Source organism: Haliotis rubra, unplaced genomic scaffold (assembly GCF_003918875.1).
Source record: "Haliotis rubra isolate DU_JTF1 unplaced genomic scaffold, ASM391887v1 Scf575, whole genome shotgun sequence".
NCBI lineage: Eukaryota > Metazoa > Mollusca > Gastropoda > Lepetellida > Haliotidae > Haliotis > Haliotis rubra.
Window position 1 is genome coordinate 367,450 of NW_025767274.1, and position 25,578 is coordinate 393,027.

A 25,578-nucleotide genomic window follows, 5' to 3' on the forward strand; every position below is an offset into this window, starting at 1 on the left:
TTGAAACCTGGAATATTGCTGAGTGCGGCGTAAAACTAAACTCACTCAACTTTGAAACACATGTTGTAGAAGATTGGTAAATATCTTTCTTTTACCAAACAGCAGTCAGTTTATCCCAAATTTGAGGAGATATGAAGGGGGAAAAAAATGAATGTATATTTAATTATAAGAAATATTATAATTTTATACATGTGTAAATATAAATTTGCACTGAAGGTTTTTACTAGTGGTAGATCCTGCTTTTTATGTTTTTTGGTTTGTTTCTGTGTCTAACATTTTCGTTTTTTCCTGCACTAGAAACAAGATTTAATGTTCAGCGAGGATTTGTATGCCCGTGAGTCCTTAAAATATGGGAAAGAGGCTGCGCCAATCTATCGTGATTCGGCATCCTCGCTGCAGGCATCACTCTCCCCTGCCTCGCCTAAATTCATCGACGTCGTTTACCAAGGCGATATTTCTGGTACAAGCAGTCTTAACGAAAGTTTCAAACAATACCCTGATGACTCTGTCTCGAACAAAGAGGTAAACTATCAAAGTGTACGTGACAACATCAGTTTTTATGCCGCTGTCATATGATAATATTGGTGATACGAAGATAATTAGTGAATTTGACTGAATCAGTGTTGAGTGGGAACCGTGTAGAAATGGTTGTGAAGGCAGATTGTGCCATTCAGTAAAAGACAAGTTTCATGCATTCTCACATAAGGAGGTGTACTAGGTTTTCGGAGTGCTGAACTTTTTCTGAAACATCTATTTAATTGGTTAAGAAAAGCTTTTATCTGATATTCAGTGGAATGTTCAAAATGGAAGACAAATTAACCTCCGCAGAGTACTGTTACTACCAAAAATGAAAACAAACGCAAAGGTCACACTATCGTAGACGTATGATATTACGATACCAAAAGATGATTGATTGGAGTTTTTGGTAAAATCAAAAAAAAATTCACATATATTTCTTTAAATTTAAGTTTCTTACAAACTGCAAGAAAATTATATTGAGTAGGTTGTATTTTTTGGGTTCACCTAATTATAAAAGGATTGGCGAAGCACAGCATTGTCAAAAATCATGGCTTACTACAAAGATGTGTATGAACTTTCCATTAAAAAAAGGCAGGGATTTGCTAACATGGTATTTTACTGGACAGACTCAATGACTAACACACTCAATTCACATTTCACCAGGTCTTGCCAAAATGTTCATATAACAGAAACCATGAGAGTTCCTGTATGTTTTGGTGCTAATGTTTGAGTAAATAGATAAAATTGTGTGCGTTTGCAAATTTACTTCAAGGACAATATTCAGTGTGTCAAGGTCATTGAATGCTTTACCACTGCTCCCTTTCAACTTCAACACAAACAACGCGTAACATGTTGCACAATCAGACTTAATACTTCTTGGTTTGATATACAAACGTGATCTACAGATACTGGTAATCACATCTGTGGCAGAATGTCTGTGAACTACAATTTGACACACTGTTAAGAAAAGTAGTTTCATAGTTCCATAACTAGAAGTATGTTTAAAGAGGATGATTTTATAAAAACACTTTCAAAGTGCTGACTTTACATTATATAATCGTCAGCAGTTACTGGAATTTCAGTATTACTTTTTATAAAAATTAAAATTACCCAGACTTTAATGAAAATAGTTTCACAGTTATACACTTTTGTAATTTTTTAAATGCTCTTGTTGGTCAGATGATTCCTGTTTACTGATCATTTCACAATGTAAAAGCCAGTATATTCTAGGTTTTGTGTAGGTTTTTCTCTGATTCTCAATATCCTTGGAAATGGTTATCTTTTTAAGATGATAGGCACATTATGTGGTTTATTACAGAGCAGAGCTCAAACGTCAGAAGAAGTCTTACAATTTACGTCAGTACAGAATCACATATCAAATATCACTCTTTCACAGAAATATTTCTCATTCTGGATGACAGATTGAAAAGTATCCACTGGAAAAAAAAATCGAAGGCAATATTTTATTACATCTTCCGCGTTTGTGATGTTGGCGGGACTGCTATGTTAGGTTTCATTCATGATTGTATCCAAGGGCTATTATTATGGACTAACAGACACATTTGATAGGTGGAGATAATGTTGAATCTGACATCGGATTACGCTGATGTTTGAACTGTTTCTGATTTCCACTGATGTTTGCATGTAGTTGCATGAATCTCAGACCATAGTCCTGTTTTAACACTGTCAGTAGACCTTTTTTCCAGGTGATTATATATTTATCTCTTGTAATTTATTCATATTTGTACTACTTGTTGTTTTGAATTATACTTCGTCAATTTTTTTTTTTCTGTGCACTCATAATAAATCTTAAATAACAGGGTTTATCAATTAGGATTTTTTTTTTCAGCAAAATTGTACTTCTTTTTCATGAATGTCAAAAGTTTTTTGTTTTGTTTTATAGTTTCAAAATGGTCACCAGAAGACACACTAACCGATTTCTCTGCCCACAGGATTATATGGAGGCCCAGATCACGAGCTCTGCCTACGCCCCTGCCTATGCCACGCGCCCTGACAACCGCTACCAGACGGGTGCAGCGCCCCCAGGGAGAGGCAGCTCGCTACAGCTCATACAGTGGGTCATCATTCAGCACCAGTTTCGATCCCGACAACGTGCCTGTGGACAGGGCACCTGTTTATTCTGGGTAAGTAAACACCAGTGTGTTTATCAGTAACATAAACAAATAGCAGCATTAAGTGCATGAATGAAGTTACTGGGATGATGTCATGTTTTCTGCCTCTAATAAATTAATGTAAGAATCTTTCAGACTGGGTGTTAAGTATTACATTCAGGAATGGTTGTGGATATTAAATGGTCTGGGATGAGATAAGGTATTAAACTATTAGTGATACAAGTTGATATCAACTTCATGTAACATGTATTATTATTGAATCATTAGTATGGGGGAAATATACCTCTCAACTTTTGGGATGTTTCTGTATAACAGAAATGTCCCTATCAGAGTTGAGTAGTATTGGTTAGTGGTATGTTAAAAAAACAGGAACAAAAATAGGACAATATTTTTTATTTGAAATTAACTATAATTCCCTCTTGATTTAACAATAGTAACAAAATTTCTTTTTTAAGTAGAGCATTTGTGTGACTTTGTTGGAAGAAAAATAGGATACAGAGTACTAATACGAGACCCTGAACTGAGCAACATTGGTGATCTTGAAGCATTATCAGACTTACTACACACAAGGGAGACAACTCTTGGAGACTTAAACAGAAATTAACTCATAGTATTCTCTCGATATATTCATGTTTGAGTATAAGTTTTGTGTCAAATGTTGAGTATGTCACACTTTGATATTACTGAGTAAGTTTTGTTGCAAATAATATATTAAGAAAATACATGGCCATTTTAAATTAGTAATTTGAAGGGATGAGGTACTTATTTTCATGCATGAGTATTAATGAAGATATGGGATGTGTGATCATGCGATATAGTATGGGGAAAAATATACCATTTATATCCATTTACCTTATGTCTCCAAGAGCTGCCTTACCTTTATGTGGATGTGTTTAAGACGCATGGTTTGAGAGGATTTTTTTTACAATAATATTTTATTTGAAAAACCTGCTTTATTAAAGTATTTAGCTCACCTTCCTCCTGTTTTCCTTCTCCAATAGCAAACTGAAATGGAAAAGGTAATGTTGCTAGTGTGGTGTAACACCCATCTGTAGATCCCTAGCTCTCTGTTGTGACGTGTGTGTACGGACATTGCTGTGTGTAAATTGTTCAGGGTCATTTAGAGAACCATTCCACGGTTTTACATGACTCATGATTTTGTAAACTTCACCTCTTCTTAAGTCAGATTCTATAGTTGCTGTAGATTCAACTGATCTAATAGTTTTTACATAGAAAAATGTGTTTTAAATTTTAGAAAAAATTCTTTATGACTGTCTTTTTAAATTGTCAAGTTCACTTGAATAGTCATCCTTTTTTACGAATCAGTTTAGAATATGGCTTGGTGAAATTTTAATTATGGCAACATTAGAAATACAGCTTGATAAATGTTTTTTAACTTTTTAAGCTTTCTTGTCAATTGAAGTTTAGTTTCGAGTTTGTGAACATTTTAACATATATGCTATGACTGTTGCTTGTTTTAATTGTTAGTTTTTGTACTTGAAACAGTGGCGCCTAAAAGCACATGTATATAGCATGCCTTCTTGTTTTTGCATATTGATTTTCTAGTTTATGTATTTTTTAAATTGAAAAATGGGCTTATGTTAATTGAACCAAAGAGTACAATTTGCATACAGTTAAGGTAAGAAATCAGTTTCTGGAGGGATACAGTCATCCCAACTTTCCATGCATATATGGAATACCCTCTTGAGATGACAACTGTAGATTATGTATGTATCAAATTATTAGTTGTTGTGACTCCAGCTCTTACAATACATATATCTGTTGTGCTATTGATATACCCTGTGTTGCCTGTGTGTTGGTAGTGTATATATCATACCTGACATCCCATCTGTTTTTGAACGATTTATGTACTTGCATCTACAAAACATTTATTTGTGTCTAAATTATTGGAATATTTTGTACATGTTACATTAAAATACCTTCATGTGTACAGTATGTACCACATTTGTAAAGACTTCAGGGTGTGAGAATTGAAGGGCACATTTTAAAAGTTTCTTGTGTGAAAACTGAAAAGGATAATTTCATTGCTCCTTGGTGTGAGAATTAAACGCAGATTTGAAAAGATTCCTCATTTGAAAATGAAAGGGGATGTTTGTACCGCTTTTTTTTGGTAAGGAGTACGTACTCCTGATGTTAAAAAATTATATGGAGCCCTGGATGTTCACCCCATTGGTCATATATCTTATGATGAAAACAGGTTATGCCCTTATTTTACATACACTATCTGCATTAGAGGAATCCTCTGCTCTCCATGTTGTGTGCCTGTTTTGTTATCCCCCGCAACGCATTTTTGCGAGGGGTATTAAAATGGACTCCGTCCATGCGTGCGTGCATGCGTGCGTCCGTCCGTCCGTGCACATTTATCTTTTCCGGAGCATAACTCTAAAACCAGTCATTATTTCTTCACCAAACTTGGCACATACATTGATCTGGTGGTGTACTGTTGCCTTTTGGCAGTTTTGGAATTCTGAATAAAATATTTTTGGCGTTTCCATGGCAACAAGTTCGACTTAGACTGAAATTGGTGATAGTGCTCTTTTCCGGAGCAGAACTCTAAAACCAGTCACTATTTCTTCACCAAACTTGGCACATAGATTGGTCTGGTGGTGTACTGGTGCCTTTTGGTAGTTTTGGAATTCTGAATAAAATATTTTTGGCATTTCCATGGCAACAAGTTTGACTTAGACTGAAATTGGTGGTTGTGCTCTTTTCCGGAGCAGAACTCTAAAACCGTTCACTATTTCTTCACCAAACTTGGCGCATACATAGATCTGGTGGTGTACTGGTACCTTTTGGTAGTTTTGGAATTCTGAATAAAATATTTTTGGCATTTCCATGGCAACAAGTTCGACTTAGACTGAAATTGGTGGTAGTGCTCTTTTCTGGAGCAGAACTCTCAAACCGTTCGATAATCATGAAGAGTATTTTGCCATTGCTGGGGATATTGATGACTTTGTCCTCTTGTTGATCATTACAACGTGTATTCTTTCCAGTAGCAAGGAAAAGTGTCTAAGTTTGTTTTTTAAATGCATGGGAGGTTAATTGTCATGTCTCCATACATATATTTAAAAAAATGGGATTGGGTAGAGATCAAGGTGACATTGGAATTGGCTTTGTTTGTCCCGTTATAACAAGTAGTGTATGTCAACAGATTGATAAATGTTTCTTCAAACTCATATTAGGGTTTTGAATTTACAGTGCACAGTTTTGTCCCTTAGGCATGCCAGGAACCCTTTGATCTTCAGTTCAGTTCTCTTGAATCTGATCATGCAAGTGTGCCAGTACCAGGGGTTTGTGAGTTTCATCATGTCATGAGTGGCCCAGTCATATATAAGGCACCGGAATTCTCTGTGGAGAGTTGCCCTTCTTGAACATTGCAGGAACCGATGATTTGTGGATTTGAATCTTGATTATGTTTCTAGCTTCTGGCTCTCATCCCACATTAAGCTGACATACTGTGATATAACTGCTGTTTCTGTTCGTTCACTCACTCAGATTCTCAGAGTCATGCATGACAATGCCCTGCTCAACAACACAATGATTACTTGATGTGAAATGTTTACACAGAAATATGAAGATGTTAACTGAGACACCAATATCTTCCATAACATCCCGGATCACTGGTTGGATATCGAGACTGCTATCTGTAGCAGGTGGGGTCAGGTACATGTATCTGGCAACTCCTGGCAAAATGTCTTGCAGAGATTTGGACAGATTCCAAGGAAAATTTGGCAGGGGGTCTGAAATTCTGAAATATTTTACATCATTGTCTTATCTCAAGTTCATAATAAGAAATTACAGCACTTTCACCACTTTCCTCTGGAAGTTGACACGAGGAAGTTAATATGTAGCGTGTGATATCTGAGTCAGTGCTGGTAATGGATATATATGTACTCTGAAAAGTACCATAGCTTCAACTCAGGACGTTATATGGTACACAGCTGCCCTTAAACATGTCCATGATATACAGGACAAGAAGTACTGGCATATCACCATGGAGACCATCCTACTTTCAGCTGTCACTTTGTTGTATCTCATACTATCAGCCACTGATTTGTAAGATGACTGACAGACCTCCACAATGTATGGTTCTTTCAGCTGTGACTACATGTTATTCTCGTGTTTCCCAACTATCGACCATCCATAGGTATTTACAATAACTTACAGGCCTGTACGATATGTACCCCGAACACTGCTGACCGAGACAACATTCCAGCCTAACTGTATCTGACATGAATACCTCGCCCAGATTCCGTTAATGAATAAGGTGATAGTTACCAGAAACAATTAGGTCGTTTTCCTACAGGAAGTTAATTTGGTGCGGTAGTGTAAATTACTTTTCATTATTGCCATCAATCACCACGTAAGACAGGTGACAGCTATCAAACCAAACAGGTACAATCTTCCCATGTGCCTTCGCCAAGACAGACCAGTTACATGAGAGTGGCAAAGATGCTGCTTTTAGAGTTGAAAATGGTTGTATTAAAGGTTATGGCTCTCCATTTTGGACAGAATCGTTTGAATCTAGCAGACTTGATAACCAGGAACTCCATCACTTTAGACTTGGTGCTAATACTAGAATTCCAGTGCCCTCATCTAAATACCAGACATTCCTGAGAAAGTAGTGATAGTGTTAAGGCTATGGTGTCTGTAGGTCAGACTGTAGGTGGTGGAGAGTTCTTGGCAGTGTTTGTCAAGGTGAAGGCTACTCTACATTTACAATTACTCTGTGTGATTAGCTGTAACAGGGTTAATGCAGTATTAAGCCGTAATCACTCACTCACTCATAGATGGAGCTCTGGTTTCACTGAGGATCAGGGATATAGTGTAAATCTTTCTGATTGACCTTTCCGACCTAACCATCGTGCGATTATGTTCACATAGCCTTGCCTTATCTGAAACCCTTGGATTCACTTACTTGTATTATCCTCGTTCACCAATGGTCGCCAAATCCGTAGTCTGCAAGTTATAATGTTCTGGGTTAACAAAATCACATTCAAGTAAATTATTAGAAATCCCCAAAGTTTAATTTTTTCATGAATTATGCAGATGGTCTTTGGAATTTGATGGAATGACATGATGAATTTGATTTTGTGGGGCCGTCGGGTAGCCTTATGGTTAAGTGCTCGCTCGTCATGCCAAAGGCCCGGTGTAGCAGGCCATTTCTTCCCCGGTCTGAACCTTCCCCGGGAAGGTTTTGTCCTAGGATATTCTTACCCTGGGGAAAGTTTGGCCTAGAATAAAGTTTGTCCTAGGCCAAAGTTTCCCTGGGGAAGGTTTGTCCAGGGGGAAAGTTTGGCCTGTTACACCGATTCGATTGCCCACATAGGTGCAATGTATAAAGCCCATTTCTGGTGTCCCCCAGTGTGATATTGCTGGAATATTGCTAGAAGCGGCTTGAAACTAAACTCACTCACGCATTCATTTGATCTTGCATTCTCTACTGCACCCACATAGCTACTGTGTCTATTTGCTAGTATTAATAATTTCACATTTTGCAGTATGCAAAAGATAAACACTAAATATCTTAAGTAAAATAAAATGTTCATGCTAGCAGAGTATAAGTAGCAAAAATACCTTAAGCAATTTGTGACAAGCTGTAAAAGAACATATTGAGGCCATAATATCATTATTTTTAGGCTCGTTTCAGAGGGAGAGTGTTGAAAGTTTAAGAATAAATTCAAAATGATCTTAATAGGATCAGAAAAAATATCTTTAGGAGTATTCTCAACAAGTTTGAACAGAATCAGGTTGAGAGGAAGCGTGTTTGTCCACGCCCGTTTCCCTGTATTTGTTAAGCCCAGGATATATATAGCATAATGACCGGAGACGTTGGCAAGTATGAATGGTTGTGGCTTGTGTGGGGATTACATTTTGCACAGATTGCATTTTAATTGGGAATGACTGAATTGATAAGTTAGTAAATTGATACATATTTTTTAGGTTTCAACTTGGTATGAATTGGTATTTATATTCTTTGGTGGATGTATTGTTGTTTGCAGTTATGAAGTCTGGTTATTCCTAGAATGGTATTGGGGCATTATTGTGCAATGTCTTGGAAAATCACTACTCAGCCATATTTCACTGGAAAATATTATTGTGTAGCTCCACCTTTCAGAGAAATAATTTCTATTACTGAGGCAGGTACCAAAATACATTCCACTGTTAACCAAAATCCCAGGCTATGAACATTAAATTGTAAGTTTCTCTGTGAAGTCCATTTCTGTGATCTTCTCCGATTGGGTGGGTGAGGGGTTCTATGCCGCTTTTAGAAACATTCCAGCAATATCATGGCGGGGGACACCAGGCCCCGATTTCTCGAAACAAACTTAAGTCTGAGTTTTTACTCAAATTTGAGAAAACGTAGGAAAATGCATTTCCCAGAATAAACTGAAATCAATATTAAACTCAAACTTAGTAGACAATTTGAGTTTGGTGGATAGATTACTTAAGTTGTTTGGGCTTTTTTTATTTAAGAAATGCAGTTGAGTTAAAAATTCAGCTGTTTCAAACTGTCAAACTCAGTTTGAAATTTGAGTAAAAACTTAAGTTTGTTTCGAGAAATCAGGGCCAGAAATGGGCTTCACACATTGTACCCATGTCGGGAATCTAACCTGGGTCTTCGGCGTGATGAGCGAACGCTTTAACCACTAGGCTACCCCACCGCCCTCTTGCTGTGGGACTTGGTTGACTTGGTCATTGTTCCCAAACAACATGGATCATTGCTCGTAATGTCAGTCCCTGGTCGTCTGTCCCAGACTAAGTTATTTACAAACTGCACCTTACGGCAGGAATATGGCAGTGGTAAACAGAAAAGAAGACATAAATATTAATAAAAAATTGACAAGTGAGTGCAATTTCTGTACCACTGCCACAGTGTTTCAAGAGGATTCAAGGATTTTAAAAATACATGAAGACCTGATGAAATTCTGACATGCTGTGAGAACACTTTAAGATTCCCCCCTCCTCATCCCCTCAAAGTACAAATGCCAGAATAGTACATTAATTACAAGGCTCCATCCACTTGTTCCGGAAGTGTGTATTTAACTGTATAAGGCGGTACAGAAGCTGTAGGATGGCGTGCTCCAAGGTCGCTGCCGTCGGGGATGTTGTCTGTGGTGAGGATGTTGACTCTGATGGATGGGACCGAGGTGAAGATCAATGTGGCGATGGAGGAGTTTCCTGGATACCGTGCCCCATTACCCCCATCCAGAGAAGATCCATGTTGCAGAAAGTGTGCAGTAATTTCCGAAATCGATTATCGTCTGAATTTATGTCATTTCTGAGAGTCTGAAAAACAGCTTGTCACGTTATCACTATGTCATGGGATAGGAGCTTTGAAAAATACTTGCTGAATGTGGAAGGGAGTAGAGAATGTGTTCTTTGTTATTTAGATATTAATTTTGAGATAAGTGCATTTAAAGGCTTGTATATTTTATGATAAAAATATCATTTATTTAATATTAAACATAATGCAGCTAAAGACGATCTGGCTTTTGAAGTTAGATTACCAGCACTATTAAGTAATTTTTTGCAAAGGAGGAAACAATTTTTTAAAATTCTTTCAACACATGCCTTGTTGCTAAGTGTCAGTAAATACATGGACCAGTGTCAGGTTAATCCATTCTTCAACATTACAGGAAGTTCCTATTATAGAGCTGTTATGGGTTTTTTTGTATGACCAAATACAATATGTCACATAATAATGATAGAAATTGATCAGTCTCTTACCTGTGATGCAAGCACACTTTCTCCCCTAAGCTAATAATGGACTGGTCTATTGAGATCTCCCAAAACTGCATACTTGATGTTGCGATTCAGACAAGCAGATAACTGAAGTTGAGCAGGTTCGGACGATCTGTCAACCTGTCCTAGGTCAGGGGTCAGGTGATCGTAACTGCATGCTCGTAACCTTGAAATCAGGAAATCCAGCAAGTTAGCAGTTGTGAGAAGACCGGTGTAAGCCGAGGAGTTCCATCAGTATGGGGGTTGCTGGATTGCAGACCAGGTAATGGAGGTGATATTGATTAGGGGATGAACAGATGCAGATGTTGAGTTAACTCACTGCTGAGATTAATAACAGTGTGAATGGTAATGATATTGGTGACATTGATAATGGACATGGCTCATGTCATGTAGGTTATGTGAGACTTATCTCGTCAAGCTTTACTGTTTAAGGAGGGAACCTGCTGGTTTGAAATCTAAAGGTGGGCACATTAAGAGCTTGTGACCACAGACTCCAAGCATGACTGAGAGACTGTAGAATGTGTGTCACTGAAAATTAAACTATGAAAACTACGCATCATCAAAATCTTGACAATGTAATACTCTATGAATGTTGTGTTCTTGGCATTCATTCTTATCTCTAGCCTGTGATAGGTTAAGAACACAACGTTGGGTCAACGTCTGAATGCTATCTGGGATATAGGTCTGAGTTTTTACTCAAATTTGAGAAAACTCTAATTTTCATGAATTAAATTGAAATTGATGTTGAACTCAAATTTAGTAAACAATTTCAGTTTGCTGTATAGGTTACAGAAGTTGTTATATTGTTTTTAAGTTTTGGGGATAGGGGCATGTGTTTTTGTTTTTTGGAGAAATCGGAGCCAGGGATTGTTGTCTTGAAATAATCCCCTGCCCCTCTCCCTGAATTGACTTCACGTATTTGCGACAGTCAAGATAAAGGCATGTTGCTACACCTCCCGTATTGCTTTGGTTTGAGTTCAAATTGTATCGTTAAAAACAGAATCACAGTGAGTCACGTGTAACAGTCTGCAGAGCAGGACAATGCTTGTTTGTTGGGTTGACTTTCAAATCATTGCAGGTTTCATGCAGTTAGATTTGAATTGTGATAAACTAGATTCCCCCGACCCACAAGTTTCAGCAGTTGGAGAGGCAGTTATGCCATGTATAGGATTTAGTGTTGAGTATGTGACTCATCTAGGGAAATATAGACTATAACTGCCACACAAGTGTGTCTTTATTCACAGACTGATGGCCTGAGGACTTGCAGATAGTTGTGAAAAGTTGAAGGGTCAGTTTGTGTAGATTTGGGGATATAGCCTGGGGTAAAGGGAGGTGTGAAGAAATGGGGGTGGTGTTCTGTTTTTATTGGGGAGGATAGCAAGGTCTGGGGGATTAGCGGTATGTGTGAATTGAAAAGTTTGAGTGGGTTTAATACATGTAGCCTTGATGGCTAGTAATAACAGACATGCTGGTAGTGACAGTACATGTTGAGAAAGGAGGGAAGGGGATGAGTGTTTTTGATGTAATTTCCATGTGGAAGTTGAAGGCTTGTATGTGTTTAATAGGGTTCGCAACAGACATTGGGGCGTGGGGGGAGGAGGATGGGGGAAGAAATGAGATTACGGGTAGTATAAGACTTGAGTGAGGTGGGAACAAAGTGGAAAAGGTAATTAGGACATGGTTGGAGGTGAACTAGACTTTAAGACTTTGCAGATCTTTACTGAGATATATTATTAAACATTTCTGTGTGGCTCGTTTCAAGCCCTCTGTTGTGAGGGGTCTGATGTAAGTGAGGCCTGCTGTAATCAGTGGGTAGCACTGCAACAGGGCAGTACTGATGTGGGCCTCTGAATGCCTATCTCAGAGGGGGGGGACCTGATGCATCCAGGGGAAGGGGATCGCAGGGTATTGGGGGGAAAAGTATTGTGAAGTGGAACATTTTATACTTCAGAGATTTGTTTTGCTCTCAAGGTTGAACATAAACTGAGAAAGCAATAGTTATTTTCATATGAGAATTGCCGAGCCATTGTCTACTGTGTGAAAGATAAATGTTGTATTTGATAATAATTATGATTCTGAAGTATAAATACCGCAGTGTTATCTTTAGATTTTCTTTTGCTTTCAATAATATTTTGCTTACCCTCATTCCTGTCGTAATCGGTTCTAGATAAGAAAAGTTTGTCTAAATATTTCCCCAGGGTGCCTTAAGTGGATATAATTGTTTACATACAGACTTATGTCTACCATAATCCAAGCCTAGTTGTGTTGACTTACAACAGGTAAACAAGTCAATGTGCATTGTTCTTGTACAGGCAGAGAGGCCACTCAAGGAATAAGGTGTGGGAGGTAAAAACTAATGGACTGATCCAAAATAGGGGTGACCAGGTAATAATGTCAGAGTGAGGGATTCCTATCACTGCAAGCATTGATTACATTCCTCTGCTGCACATGTTCACTGGAGCAGTTGCACCAACCTGAGAAGTCTGTCTTAGTCACTGTGATGTTCAGCCATCTTTGATCTGGGAGCTGTAGAAAGACTGGCAGCAGCTACAGATGGTCTGGCTACTCCTCACCCCAGTCCGGAAGGCAGCTGTCAGGTGGTCAGTCAGGCTTGTCTACAGCCCTGTCAGTGCTGGCCGACTGTAGCTGTGATAAGTCTAGTGGGAGACTGGGTTTCCAGCAGAAGTGAAGAGCTCCACCATAGAAAATCTGGCTGCTCAGGGTTTAGAGGGCCTACCATCTTTTACCATTGATTCTTCCATCAGACTGCATCATGATAATTGAAGAGAGGTATTTGTTTTCCATGGCAGACACTGTCCTCCACTGTGATGCTGTTGTGGAACCTGCATGTGAGATGTAGACCTGGATACACCTAGGATTAGATCTGTGTTCAGATGCCAGTGTTTTGCTGTGTTCTAGTAATGCTTTTCTCCATGGGGTGACCCTTGTTATTGGATATATTTGCTGTTCATTTTCCAATTCATATGTGTCGAAAATATGCTTGTTAGGTTACAGGGATTAGTACTAAGTTCCTATTGCCAGAGTGCCTGATCATGCATGCAACTTGTGTTAGTAGCAGACGACAAATTCATTGGACGTGTTACATGAAGTGATGCAATGGAATTACATCACGTGTGATTATGCCCTCACAGTGTAATCATGCATAATGTTGTATGATCACAGCATGCGCAGAAAAATGGATACTTTATCAATGCATGTATGAGAGCAGGTTTTAAATTCATGGAGGGATGCCTTGTCTCTCTGTCCATGAGAGCATGTGTCATTTGCAAGGACAGAGTCTGAAAACTAACGCAATGTTCAAAAGGTAAACAGAGATATTTTAGTCAAGGGGCATGACTTAATGTGATGTGTTGAGCAGGACTGCCTGAATCCTACAGCTGCCGTCTAATGATGTTGATAAGATGGATTTTCAGTGAAAAGAATCCAGGCAACAAGTCTCGTCTCATGTCATCTGCATGTTGTATTAGAAAGATGGATTTTCAGTGAAAAGAATCCAGGAAACAAGTCTCGTCTCATGTCATCTGCATGTTGTATTAGAAAGGTGGATTTATAGTAAAAAGTGTCTTGGAAAGTGTTTGAGACGTCTGCTTGTCATATCAGTAAAGTGGATTTGTAGATAAACATCTCAAGAGGAATTTGATGAATTCCACATCAAGACTTGGAATTTATGTTACTGTGCTGGAAACCTCCTTACCATGCCTTGATTCCATTAGCTATCTAAAAACCGATTCTGTCTGCAATGAGTGTATAAGGAGCAGTGTCAACTTGACCCAACCTTCATTGATTCGATTGACTCCCATTATCGATAACTTCTGAGAAATAATTAGCTACTGAAAGCCGTCATTGGAGACATGGCCAAGCAAACAATGTCTCTAGAAATGATTTGACCAAATGGGAAATCCTCTCGAATGAAGCTGAAAAGGTTGCAGTGCTTAAGAAATGTCATATTATCTTTTTCTTCTCGGAGGACAGCATCTGGGATTGAAATTTAGGATGTCTGAGTTCTACTTATAGTGTTCTTTGCACTGCAGATATGGATTTTAGCCACTGTAATTGAATGTGTTTGTTTTGTTTACTGTATATGATGGATGAGAATCTATGTATGGAGCGTTCTCTTGTATGCAACATAGAGAAATTGCCTTCACTCTTGGGAAATTAAATGTCAGGCTTGGAATCACAGGAAGATGTGACATTCTTTGAAATTCATTTACATAACATTCAAACAATCTACAGGTTTAACCATTTCTTTTGGGTTCAATTTTAATGTTTCAGAGACATGAAACAGATTGAGGTCATGAAAATATCATGATAAAAATATTCAGATTGACTGAAAATGTCATACCAGTCTGACCTAACTGAATGTTTAAATTTAACAGGGATGTGTAGGAACTCTCCAGAAATAATATGCAAATTGTCTCAGTTGACTGTAAGAGCTCTCTAATAAGAAGGTACGAATTTAACTTGACAAACTATAGGAAGGAAGTGCAAATATGTGCTCGGCATGAATGTGCTTACGCGACTGCATTTTGTCAAAGTTGTGTCATGCATTTTAGTCAGCCATGTTACAGGTACAGGGGAAGCTTGATTAAAATGACACAGTATTTAAGCATTGTTGCACAGGTGCTGAATGCTATGTTGTGACACATATGACCCACACTTCTGGAAATGTTGATGCACATGCCCGTCTGCACATTCTCCGAGGGCACTTCAGCAAATCCATTAGACTGCACATGTGCCTTATTCAACAGGATTTATGGGAAATAGTCTTATCTGATATTTGGTTGAAGTATGGACATAATTTACAAATAGAACCTAAATGGTAATCAATTTTTGGTTAGCTTTTATTGCAGCTAATGCTTGTAGAAGTCAGCAGCCATTACTCAGGAATATTTATTCATTCTAAACTTGCCCAGTCTCCATGAGTGTTTCTGGTTTCTTCAGATGTGTTTTCAAGGTAATATGATAGATAATTAGTCAGTGTTCACATATTATACGTCTCCACTTTTGATAGAAATAGTCAGACATGTCAGTTTATTTAAATATGCACTTCACATATGAGAATAAGTTTTGCGTATCATGGGAAGATAAAACTGTTCCCATCACAAGTGGAGTAGTGATTTTATTTCTGTCATCATGGTAGTAATTACTGTTAAAATTAGAGGTAAAATATGCTTATAGACTATTTGTATAAACATGAAGATATTTATTTTTCATTCTGTTTTGTTTCCAGTTTCTTGATCAGCTTCATGGTGGATGCTCGTGGCGGCGCCATGCGAGGATGTCGTCACTCTGGAGTACGGATAATTATTCCACCCCGCAAGGCCTCAATGCCAACCAGGGTAACTTGCCGTCTGCTCAAGAAGGAAAAGTTGATGCACCCTCCTTCGCTCAATGAAGGTGAAGGTCTCGCTGCCAGGATTCTTGAAATGGGCCCTGTTGCTACCAAATTCTTGGGGTAAGTGTTTCCTTGTCAAATTAATTTGAAGAAAACATACTGAGACCAAAATATGATTGTGTAAAGAATTCATATAATAGTTTTATAGAGTCTGAATTTGCAGTACAGATTGCTTTATGAATCTGTAAGGTATGAAACTGTGTTGATAACCATAGTTGAAGAATAGCAAAATTTAGTGTTTCTGTTTTTGTTTTACTTTTCTTGTTATCTCACACCATACTCAGTAATATGACAGCTTTAGCTGGCTGTAACAGATTGAATCAGGAGCAGTCAATATCATGACAGACATTATCAGCGTCACAGATTCTTTAGTATTTTCTGGGTGGCGATAAATAGCATAACATCCCCAGTGCTGTCTATCTAGCCTTTAGCATTCTGCCAAACAGTATCCCATCTTTGATCTCTGAAATTTTACAAACAAATGCTTCAAGGTAGTTGAATGTGCAAACAGAAATAACTTTTGAAAAAAAAATACTAATAATAATAAGCAAAATTTGTATAGCGCCCTATTTGGTTTAACATAAAACCACTCTAAGGCGCAAAGGTTACTGATATGAATTTTATCCCAGCCTGCATATCATATCCTCCAGACTGCAATAACATCACACCTACTCTTCCTATTTCTCTGATGTACACCCACTTACAGCTAGTGATAGCCAAACCAACTGGAGAGGTATTTTAGGTGGCTGTTCAAGAAAATAGCACACACACCTTGTACAGCTGAAGGAAGTTCCTTTCTAACACCCCTCTGTCCCTTCAAGTCAGGCAATATAGGTGAAGTCAGTGCTCAGACAAGTATACAGTAATGAGATATTTTTGTGTATAACCATTGAGGCGAGATAGGGTTTGGGTTGGGTTGTGAGTTATGTGAAGCTGTGGCAAAGAGCTATTGTTTACAAACATGAAAATATGTGTGGAGGTTGATGTGTGAATCATCTGAGACCTGCACCAGTATGTCCTTCATCAAACTGACAATTTATTGTCATGAATAAATGCAAAATTGATGATGCGGCATAATCTGAAACACTGTCCAAAGCTGTTTCGAGCCTATCTCACTTGCTCTTGCTCTCTCTCTCAGTGTCAGACCACTACCTTGGTGTAGTAAATAGAACATCAGGGTTCCAGACTAGTCATATAAAACATAGCGTTATGAGAAGGTACTTGTTACCCTGCCTGCAACTCTGGATAGAATAACTGGTTTGATCAGGACTCATTAAACAATGCCTGTGTAGAATAGCCACATTAAACTGCAACTTGGTTTATATCTGTGGGTTCGAACCATTTGACTGGTATTTGTCTGAACCAATCATATCCCCAATTGCGTAGAACGATGCGCATGCTGTTGATCACTGGATTGTCTGGTCCAGACCTGATTATTTTCAAACTGCCGCCATATAGTTGGAAAATTGCTGAGGGCGGCATTAAACAACAACAATCAATCGATCAATCAATCAATCATCTGGACCAGTACAGGCAATCATGTCAGTAGTGAGTGAGTATGGTTTTACGCTGCTTTTTAGCAATATTCCAACAATATCCCAGTGGACGACACCAGAAATGCATGTCACTATGTGTAAGGTCAGTAATGCTACATTAGGCATTAAACTCCATGTCACCTCACCTCTAATTGACATTGATGACAATGATAAAAGGATTATACTGACAAAATGTCTACATAGATCATCATCAGACGGATGATAAACCCACCCTCAAGGTGTACTACTCAGATTTCATAGGGATAGACAGATATGTCAGCCTATTTACATGTACCATAGACATATTAGGTGAACCACTTTTGTATTTCATGGGAGATAAAATATCACTATCACGTGAAGTAGTTTATCTCACTTCCTTATCAAACCAGCTTATCACAGACACAAAGTCTCTTGCAGTGAGCAAGTGTACCGTATCACATTGTTGCGTGGTCACAATGGCAAACATTTTTTATGTAGCCTATACATCATGGCATTAAACATTTTGAAGCCATGTTCTATTCCAAGCTTCAACCGTCATTTATGAGTGAATTATGGTCGTTGATGCTCACAAAATCCAGTTAGACCAGGAAAATGACAGTGATTGCTAAGAGTTTATTCAAATGTCAAAACTGATTCCATCTTTTGTGGAGACGTGTTGTGTAACGTTTGATAATGAGGCACCAAGACAAATTTCAGTTGCCATATGAAGTAGAGGAAGAGCATTACTTGTAACGAGCCTCATTGACCATGTCAGTGTTAATTATAGAAATAGGGTTTTCTTTGCAGTTTGTAATGAAAACTATTTCAGGCCTCATGAGACCTGTGAAGATCAGGGGTGGAATAGGCCTTCAGCAACCCATGCCACAAAAGGCGACTATGCTTGTCGTAAAAGGCGACTAACAGGATCGGGTGGTCAGGCTCGCTGACGTGGTTGACACGTCATCGGTTCCCAATTGCGCAGATCGATGCTCATGCTGTTGATCACCGGATTGTCTGGTCCAGACTCGATTATTTACAGACCGCCGCCATATAGCTGGAATATTGCTGAGTGCGGCGTAAAACTAAACTCACTCACTCAGGCCTCATGGAGCCTGGCAGACAGGCAGTTTATGTATAAAAGGAGTTTCACAGAATGTCGACCTTTGTCATCAGTTTTAGTATTTATACATATTCCAAGTTATCATTGACAAATATCTTCATGCCTCTGTACTACAAATATCTAAGCGGGTCATGGATGGCCTACTCATCTATGAGTAGTGGGTTTGAATCTGGTTGCCCGATTCTAGGTTTGCCTCCACCATACCCATGCCCATGGGTTTCACTGAGGTGATAAACAACTTTCCACCTTACTTAATCTGACACACTGAGATATTCGTGAAATACTCTCAAAGCAGCTTTAAACCCAAATCACTCACACATACATGCCTTTTGCCCACTAAGCAAGTATATGTATAGCTTTGTGACAAGACGTCAAAAGCTATTGTGCAGTAAGTTTCATTACCACATTCAAGATCATGTTCACTGAATAATAGCATTGTTTGAGCTGGTAGTTTACACAAGTTGTTAGAGAGGTCATCTGTAAAGTTTTCCTGTTGCCTGTTGTTCAAGTCGAGATATGACTGTGCATAGATCCGGTAAACAATGCAGTCAGGAGTATTACACGCAGTTTTGACTTGTTATGACCTAACCAAGGACATCTTAAATGGGTTTCAAAATGTGAGGTCATTGACAGATTAGTTTCAAAATGTTACAGAGCAGTTTGTTTGATAGGTAATGATAAAAAACAGTTGGAAACAATGGAAATATCCTAAAATTAAAAAGATGTCTGGTCAGTTACTAAAAGTACCTTGAATACCCAAATAAAACTATCAATCATGTTTTCATAAAGTGAGTAAATCATCTAAAAATTATCTAGCTCCCTGTTCACACATCTAGACCCAGTGTGTCAAAGTTTCACATTACGATTGTAGATGTAAAACATTTGACATTTGACAACTAAACTGCCATACATTTGACAACTGGTGTCCTAGATGTTGTTTTATGTCCAGAATAATATCCATTTCAGAAAATTATATTATGATTTAAACTGGTGACAGAACTTCCAGCCCCCATCCTGTATATTAATTGATGGGCCTCTAGACAACTTATGGGCTGTGTTGTTCCTTTTCAGAAAATTATTGGATGTTTTAGATTAGTGACATACCTCCCCCACACCAACCCCAGAATATTTATTGGTGGGTCTGCTTGCCAAAAATAGCTGTAATACTGCTGATGCAACATAAAGCAATAATTATTCATTCTGTCTAGAGAACTGAAGAGCATGAAAAATTAAGATAGCTACTCCTGGAAGTCTGATATGAAAGGGGCGGTGGTAAAGAGGTAAAAATATAGAAATACTCATTCCTGATAAGATGTCAGTTTCAGGCTGGTGGAATAAGACACAGATCTGTCATGCATTGGGTCAAGCATCTTGTGTATAGAGAAGTCAAGCCTCTGTGGCTCCCTGTTCATCATAATGGCCACATAACCTTGGTGTCACGACCTAGTCCTCCCTATTTCAGTCGCACATTGCAATGACAACATAAGCTGCCAATAGTGATGTATGGGATGATAGTCTAGGAGTTATCAGCCGGTATGGGGTTTGTGTGGACGGTATGATGGCAGGAGGTCTGGAGCAGGTTATGTCTCCAGGGTGTGAAGTATGGAGTTCGGAGATTGTAGATAACAGGGGCCTGTGACTTTGGTTGTGTCAGGTCTGGATTACTGATTTACCAACACGCGTAGCCTGGTGGTTAAAGCGTTCGCTCGTAACGCCAACATGGGTACAATGTGTGAAGCCCATTTCTGGTATCCCCAGCCATGATGCTGCTGGAGTATTGCTAAAAGCGGCGTAACACTATGCTCACTCATGAGTCGATGTCCTAGTATGGAGGAACAACATGGAGAGTTAACACAGAGACAAGGATAAAACAGATTCCATAAACAGCTATATTTTCCTCATAAATCCAGCTACATATTACTGGCATCATCAAAATGTCAATACGACATGAATCATATAAAAATTAAGGATACATGGGACAGGACTCAGATTAAACTTTCTGCAATTGTCAAAAATTATAACAATATTACTGATGGGACAGTTGTGTTGTTATAATTTTGACAATTGCAGAAAGTTTAATCTGAGTCCCGTCCCATGTATCCGTAATGTTTTATGATTCATGTTGTATTGACATTTTGATGATGCCAGTGACATATAAACATAGGAAAAACATGCAATGTTTAATGTCGTCTTGTTTTACAGTTATTGATTATTTGGAGAGCTTGTGTGGTTAAGGAAACTAAATATTTCATACAGTGATTTACAGTACAGCTTCTAAACTGAAAGTGTGAATTTTTCGTTTTAATCTCTGTTAATCTTGTTATTATTTGTTTGCACAATGAGGGCAGTAGGTAGCCTAGTGGTTAAAGTGTTCATTTTACATGCCGAAGGCAGAGTTGAGGTTCATTTCCCACATGGGTAAAATGTGTTTGGTCCATTTTGGTGTTAATACCATGAATGTGCTGAAACGTTGCAAGGGGCAAACATGTTAGAAACTTAAATACTCCTTAAACCTCAAATAATGAATTGTAACCAGTTACTTTAATGCAGTTTAAACAACACAGTTTTGTTTTTGAGTGTGACAAATCCAGTCTTGTACATTTACCATCTATTTTGTTGACTTCTGCTCAATGTTTAACCGAAAGAATACGGTAACTTACTCTGTGATAGGGCCATTGACATGTAGTCTGTTGCACTTCCTGTAAAAAAAATGAAATCAAAAGCTGATAATGTAAAATATACAAATATCCCTTCCTACTAATTCCTCAGGTCAGCTCCTAATTGGTGTTGTAGATAATAATCTGCTTAATGTCTCAAAATAAGTACAAACAGCAGCCATTTCTTGAGTTGTGAATGTAAATGATACTACAATAGACCGAGGGTGGTATTTTCAGATAAACACTACACTTTGTGGGCCTGACCTTCAGACAGGTCACACCAACCAGGAGTTAATACACTGTTAAACTGACACCAGTTCTCCCATTTTATGTATCCGTCTGACTTTGATTTATGGAAATGATATTCTGACATTTGATTAGCCTCAGATTTGTTTGAAAAGGGTTTGTTCAGGGATGTTTTACTGCTTAGCAACAGGGACCACTGGTAGGGCAGTGATCTAAGGTGTCATAATTAGCCGTGAAGAGTTGTATCCCCTGGACTTAGTAGAAACTTATAGGTTCAAATCCTGGTTGTCCCTGATTAGGGTAGCCTAGTGGTTAAGGCGTTCGCTTGTCACGCTGAAGACCCAGGTTCCATTCCCCACATGGGTACATTTTGTGAAGTCCATTTCTGGTGTTCCCCGCTGTGATATTGCTGGAATTTGGCTAAAAGCGGCGTAAAACTAAACTCACTCACTCTCCCTGATTAACTTTCTAGGTTTGCCGTGCTTGTTGATGTCACACCAGTGGTAAATGTTTGCCACCTGCATCATCTCAACCTTTCTTGCACTTACTCAAAATTCAATATTGTAACATACTGTACCAGTACATATCGTTTATTCTATATATATTTAGGAAACGTGTGTAATGATTGTAATACAAGTAAGCGTTATGGTGACAGATGTGGTCAGCTTTTCTTTGCAATAACTGCGGAATGTTGCTTTCTGAAATGTATTAAGCGCACATTTTACATCAAACTTTCATTAGGATTGTGAAAAATAGTGGTCTTGTTATTAAATGTTAGCAATTCACAGCATGAGAAACAAAGACACTGAATCAGTGGAGGAGGTTCATAGTCCTGCCGAACATTCTTCCTAATTTGTAGATCCAGCTGGTCATGGATACGGGGCACATGTTTATTGCCCAGAGGTGTAATATATAATGCTCCAAGACTCTCAGTATTTCCAAAGGTGCTTCGATGCCATAGAAACACAAACTTGCTTGCACAGTATTTGTCAGATACTTCTTTATCATTTTTGGCTATTCTGATAATGGCACTGAAGCTGAAAGAGTTCACATAAATACTTAAAATAGTTCTTTTAACCAAATTCCATCAAAAGGGTGTGTATACTGTGTAGAGTAAGGACTTAGGAATGCGAGGAATATGGATAGCAGAGATTATATTGAAGAAGTCTACATGTTTAATGCCGTCTGAAGGTGATATGAGTCTATCAGCTATCATATGTCAAAATACAGTTATTTCAATGGGGGATGTGAACCAGTCATATTTTGTGCATTCACCTGCAAAGATTCCAGGTTGAGATAATGGTATGATGGTTGTTGTTTGGCCGAGGTGAGCATTTGTGTGGAGGGTGTAACAGGACACTCATGGAGGAAGCCTGTACCTGGGAACTATCCTCAGACCAGACTGGGAGGGACTGGACTCTTTGATCTATGTCTGCTGATTATTGTCTGGGGTATCCTAGCAACAGGCTATTTCTGAGGTTGTGGGCATTGTGGATACTACACCTGAACCCACCTGGAAGATCCCTGACATTATCACAGTGTTTATATCTTTTAGTTGTATGTAAGTAGGCACCAGGTAGATATGGAGTTATACGCCCAAACCCTACTGGCAGAAACATGAAATTATCAGTGTTTATATCTTTACTTGTATGTAAGTAGGCACCAGGTAGATATGGAGTTCTACACCCAAACCTGGCCTTGCACCAAGGCTGTACTGAATGCTAATCCCATGGATGTATAGTAATTCTATCCTTTAAAGAGGCAGGTCAGATAAGCAGACAGTACATTTAAGGATGCCACTTGGTTATTTATATTTGTTTAGAATTTTCATTTACACAATTCATCATTACTTTAGAGTCTTGTGCAAGTCTAACCCAAACACTACTGTCAGAAATCTGAAGTTTTAGCAGTGTTTATACCTTAATCTGCAAAGTTGTGTTTTACGTTGCATGTGACCTTTAAGTTGGCACCAGATACACATGGTTGAGGTATTCATGACATACATGCTATTACAAAGGCAGATATTATCCAACTAGTCATTTCTGTGGGTTGTGTGCCATCAGGTTGATACAGAGAGTTTTCACCAAAACTAAACCTAGGTAGACACATTCCAGTTCATCCCAGACTTCCATGCACCACTTTGAACCTAGTCTCTAAGCAGGTGCTCTGGACTAGAGCTGAACTAAATTAACATCACTTGACCAGACATTCAGTAGTGGTAGCAAGTCAATCTGATTCTGGGATCTGTCAAATCACATGGCAGGTGTTGATGTAACCAGACACATGTATTACCATCAAAATCCCATTTTACATTCAATTAACATGAAGTTTCGAATTTATCAACTTCATTGAAGGCTACAGCATTACAATGTGTCTTTTCACATGAAATCACACTTTGTTTATTGGTTCTTTATTGCTGTACAAATGGGTTCAGTATTGTGATCATATCATTGAAAACACAATTTCTCTTGTGATAATCTGGCTGTTTGAAGCTAATCCGGAAAGGTTTTTTGCAACAATTTGTGACTATAAATGAAGTCTAGGTTCACCACTCCATATAAGGAAATACATGGATGTTTAAACATGTTACTCATGAGGTAGTTATTATTTCAGACCAATCATCATCGAGGTTCCCCACTTTGCATCACTCCGAGGCAAGGAGCGTGAGGTTGTGATCATGAGGAGTGACAATGGCAAGAACTGGTATGAACACCCCATGGTGGCCACGGAAGAAGCAGTGAATGATGCCCTTGGCGGCAGTCTGGAAGGTGCTGAAGGCGTGACGCCCACACCGTCACAGTCTGGCTCGGTGTCTAGTTTGTGGAGTGAGCATGTCCTTGGTTCTTTTGCACGCACGTACCACTGTCACATTTGCAGACTGACTCTTTCATAGAGTACTACAGGGATATACTTCTTTAACACCCTTGTAGGGTATAAGGTAGTCTTAGTCCCTTAAAATACATACTATGTAAAGAGTATATAGAATTCAATTGGGATATACTTCTTTAACACCTTTGTAGTGTTAAAGGTTGTCTTAGTCTAAAAATATTATATAGAGAGAGTGTATATAGAATACAAGTAAGATATACTTCTTTAGCACTCTTAAAGACAGGCTGATGCTTTGTCTATCAAAATATATGTTTTGATAGAAACAAACTGAAAGAGAGAACACGTAAAGGGAGATAATTCTGAACCTGTGGAAAATCTAGACTTACGCCTACAGCATTAAAGTACAGGGAGGTGAAGATATGTGGTTCAGGGAAACCGACTAGGTAGAAGGGGAAAGTTTGCTGTTGCTTGCATTGAGACGTCAAAAATAAATGGATTTTGCTTGCAGCTTGACAAGCTGACTATGTAGGATTGAAAAATATGTAAATATAGTATAAACAATTTTCTATACAGTTCTACAGGTTATTGATAATTAGAGTCTGTCTGCATCTGCATAATGGTGATTGATATTATAGTACATGTGACTCCATTTACATGTTCAAAATTGTTGTTTGGAAGTCCTGTCACAAGATTTTCAAATCAAGAAGTCGGGATGATATATTTAAAAATAATAATAATTGTTTTTGTGTATATTGAGAAGTTACAGAAAGAATCAGTTGAAAGGTATCAACAATGGCACATCTGTTTTTGTACATTACATTTATATTTTCTCTGTGTCCTCTGAGTGTCTTATTTTTATGTAGAACTTTCATTGTCAGTATGATAATGCCTCTAAGGTGTCGTTGGACAATGGAGGTGTCTACTCTTTAAACTATACTACTCAAAAGAAGTTAGAGAAGACCAAATTCTTTGAGTGAGTGAGTGAGTGAGTGAGTTTGGTTTTACGCCGCTTTTAGCAATATTCCAGCAATATCACGGCGGGGGACACCAGAAATGGGCTTAACACATTGTACCCATGTGGGGAATCGAACCTGGGTCTTCGGCGTGACGAGCTAACGCCTTAACGACTAGCCTACCCCACCACCCCCCCAATTCTTTGACATTATGGTACCTAGTCTGCCATGATGTGGGTGCGTGCATGTGTGTGTGTGTGTGCGTGTGTGCGTGTGTGCAGTCATATGAGAAAAATTAATTTTCTTAAACTTCTTTTGACTAGTATATCTATAAATATGTTCATTTATCTGTATATCTTGTAATTTGTTGTAATTTCTGTATTGGCACAACCTTTCTATACTTTGTCTTGTTTAATGTAAGTACT

At 38.4% G+C, this 25,578-nt stretch overlaps 1 protein-coding gene across 1 annotated transcript in view; it reads left to right on the forward strand.

Annotated features, from left to right (window-relative positions):
- Window positions 1-25,578, forward strand: part of LOC124254561 (ankyrin-2-like) — a 101,179-nt gene that overhangs the window by 17,429 nt on the left and 58,172 nt on the right. The window contains 4 exon segments of the mRNA XM_046688386.1: window positions 2,472-2,663; window positions 3,653-3,670; window positions 15,670-15,894; window positions 23,985-24,196. Of these exon segments, the coding sequence (XP_046544342.1) occupies window positions 2,472-2,663; window positions 3,653-3,670; window positions 15,670-15,894; window positions 23,985-24,196 (647 nt within the window).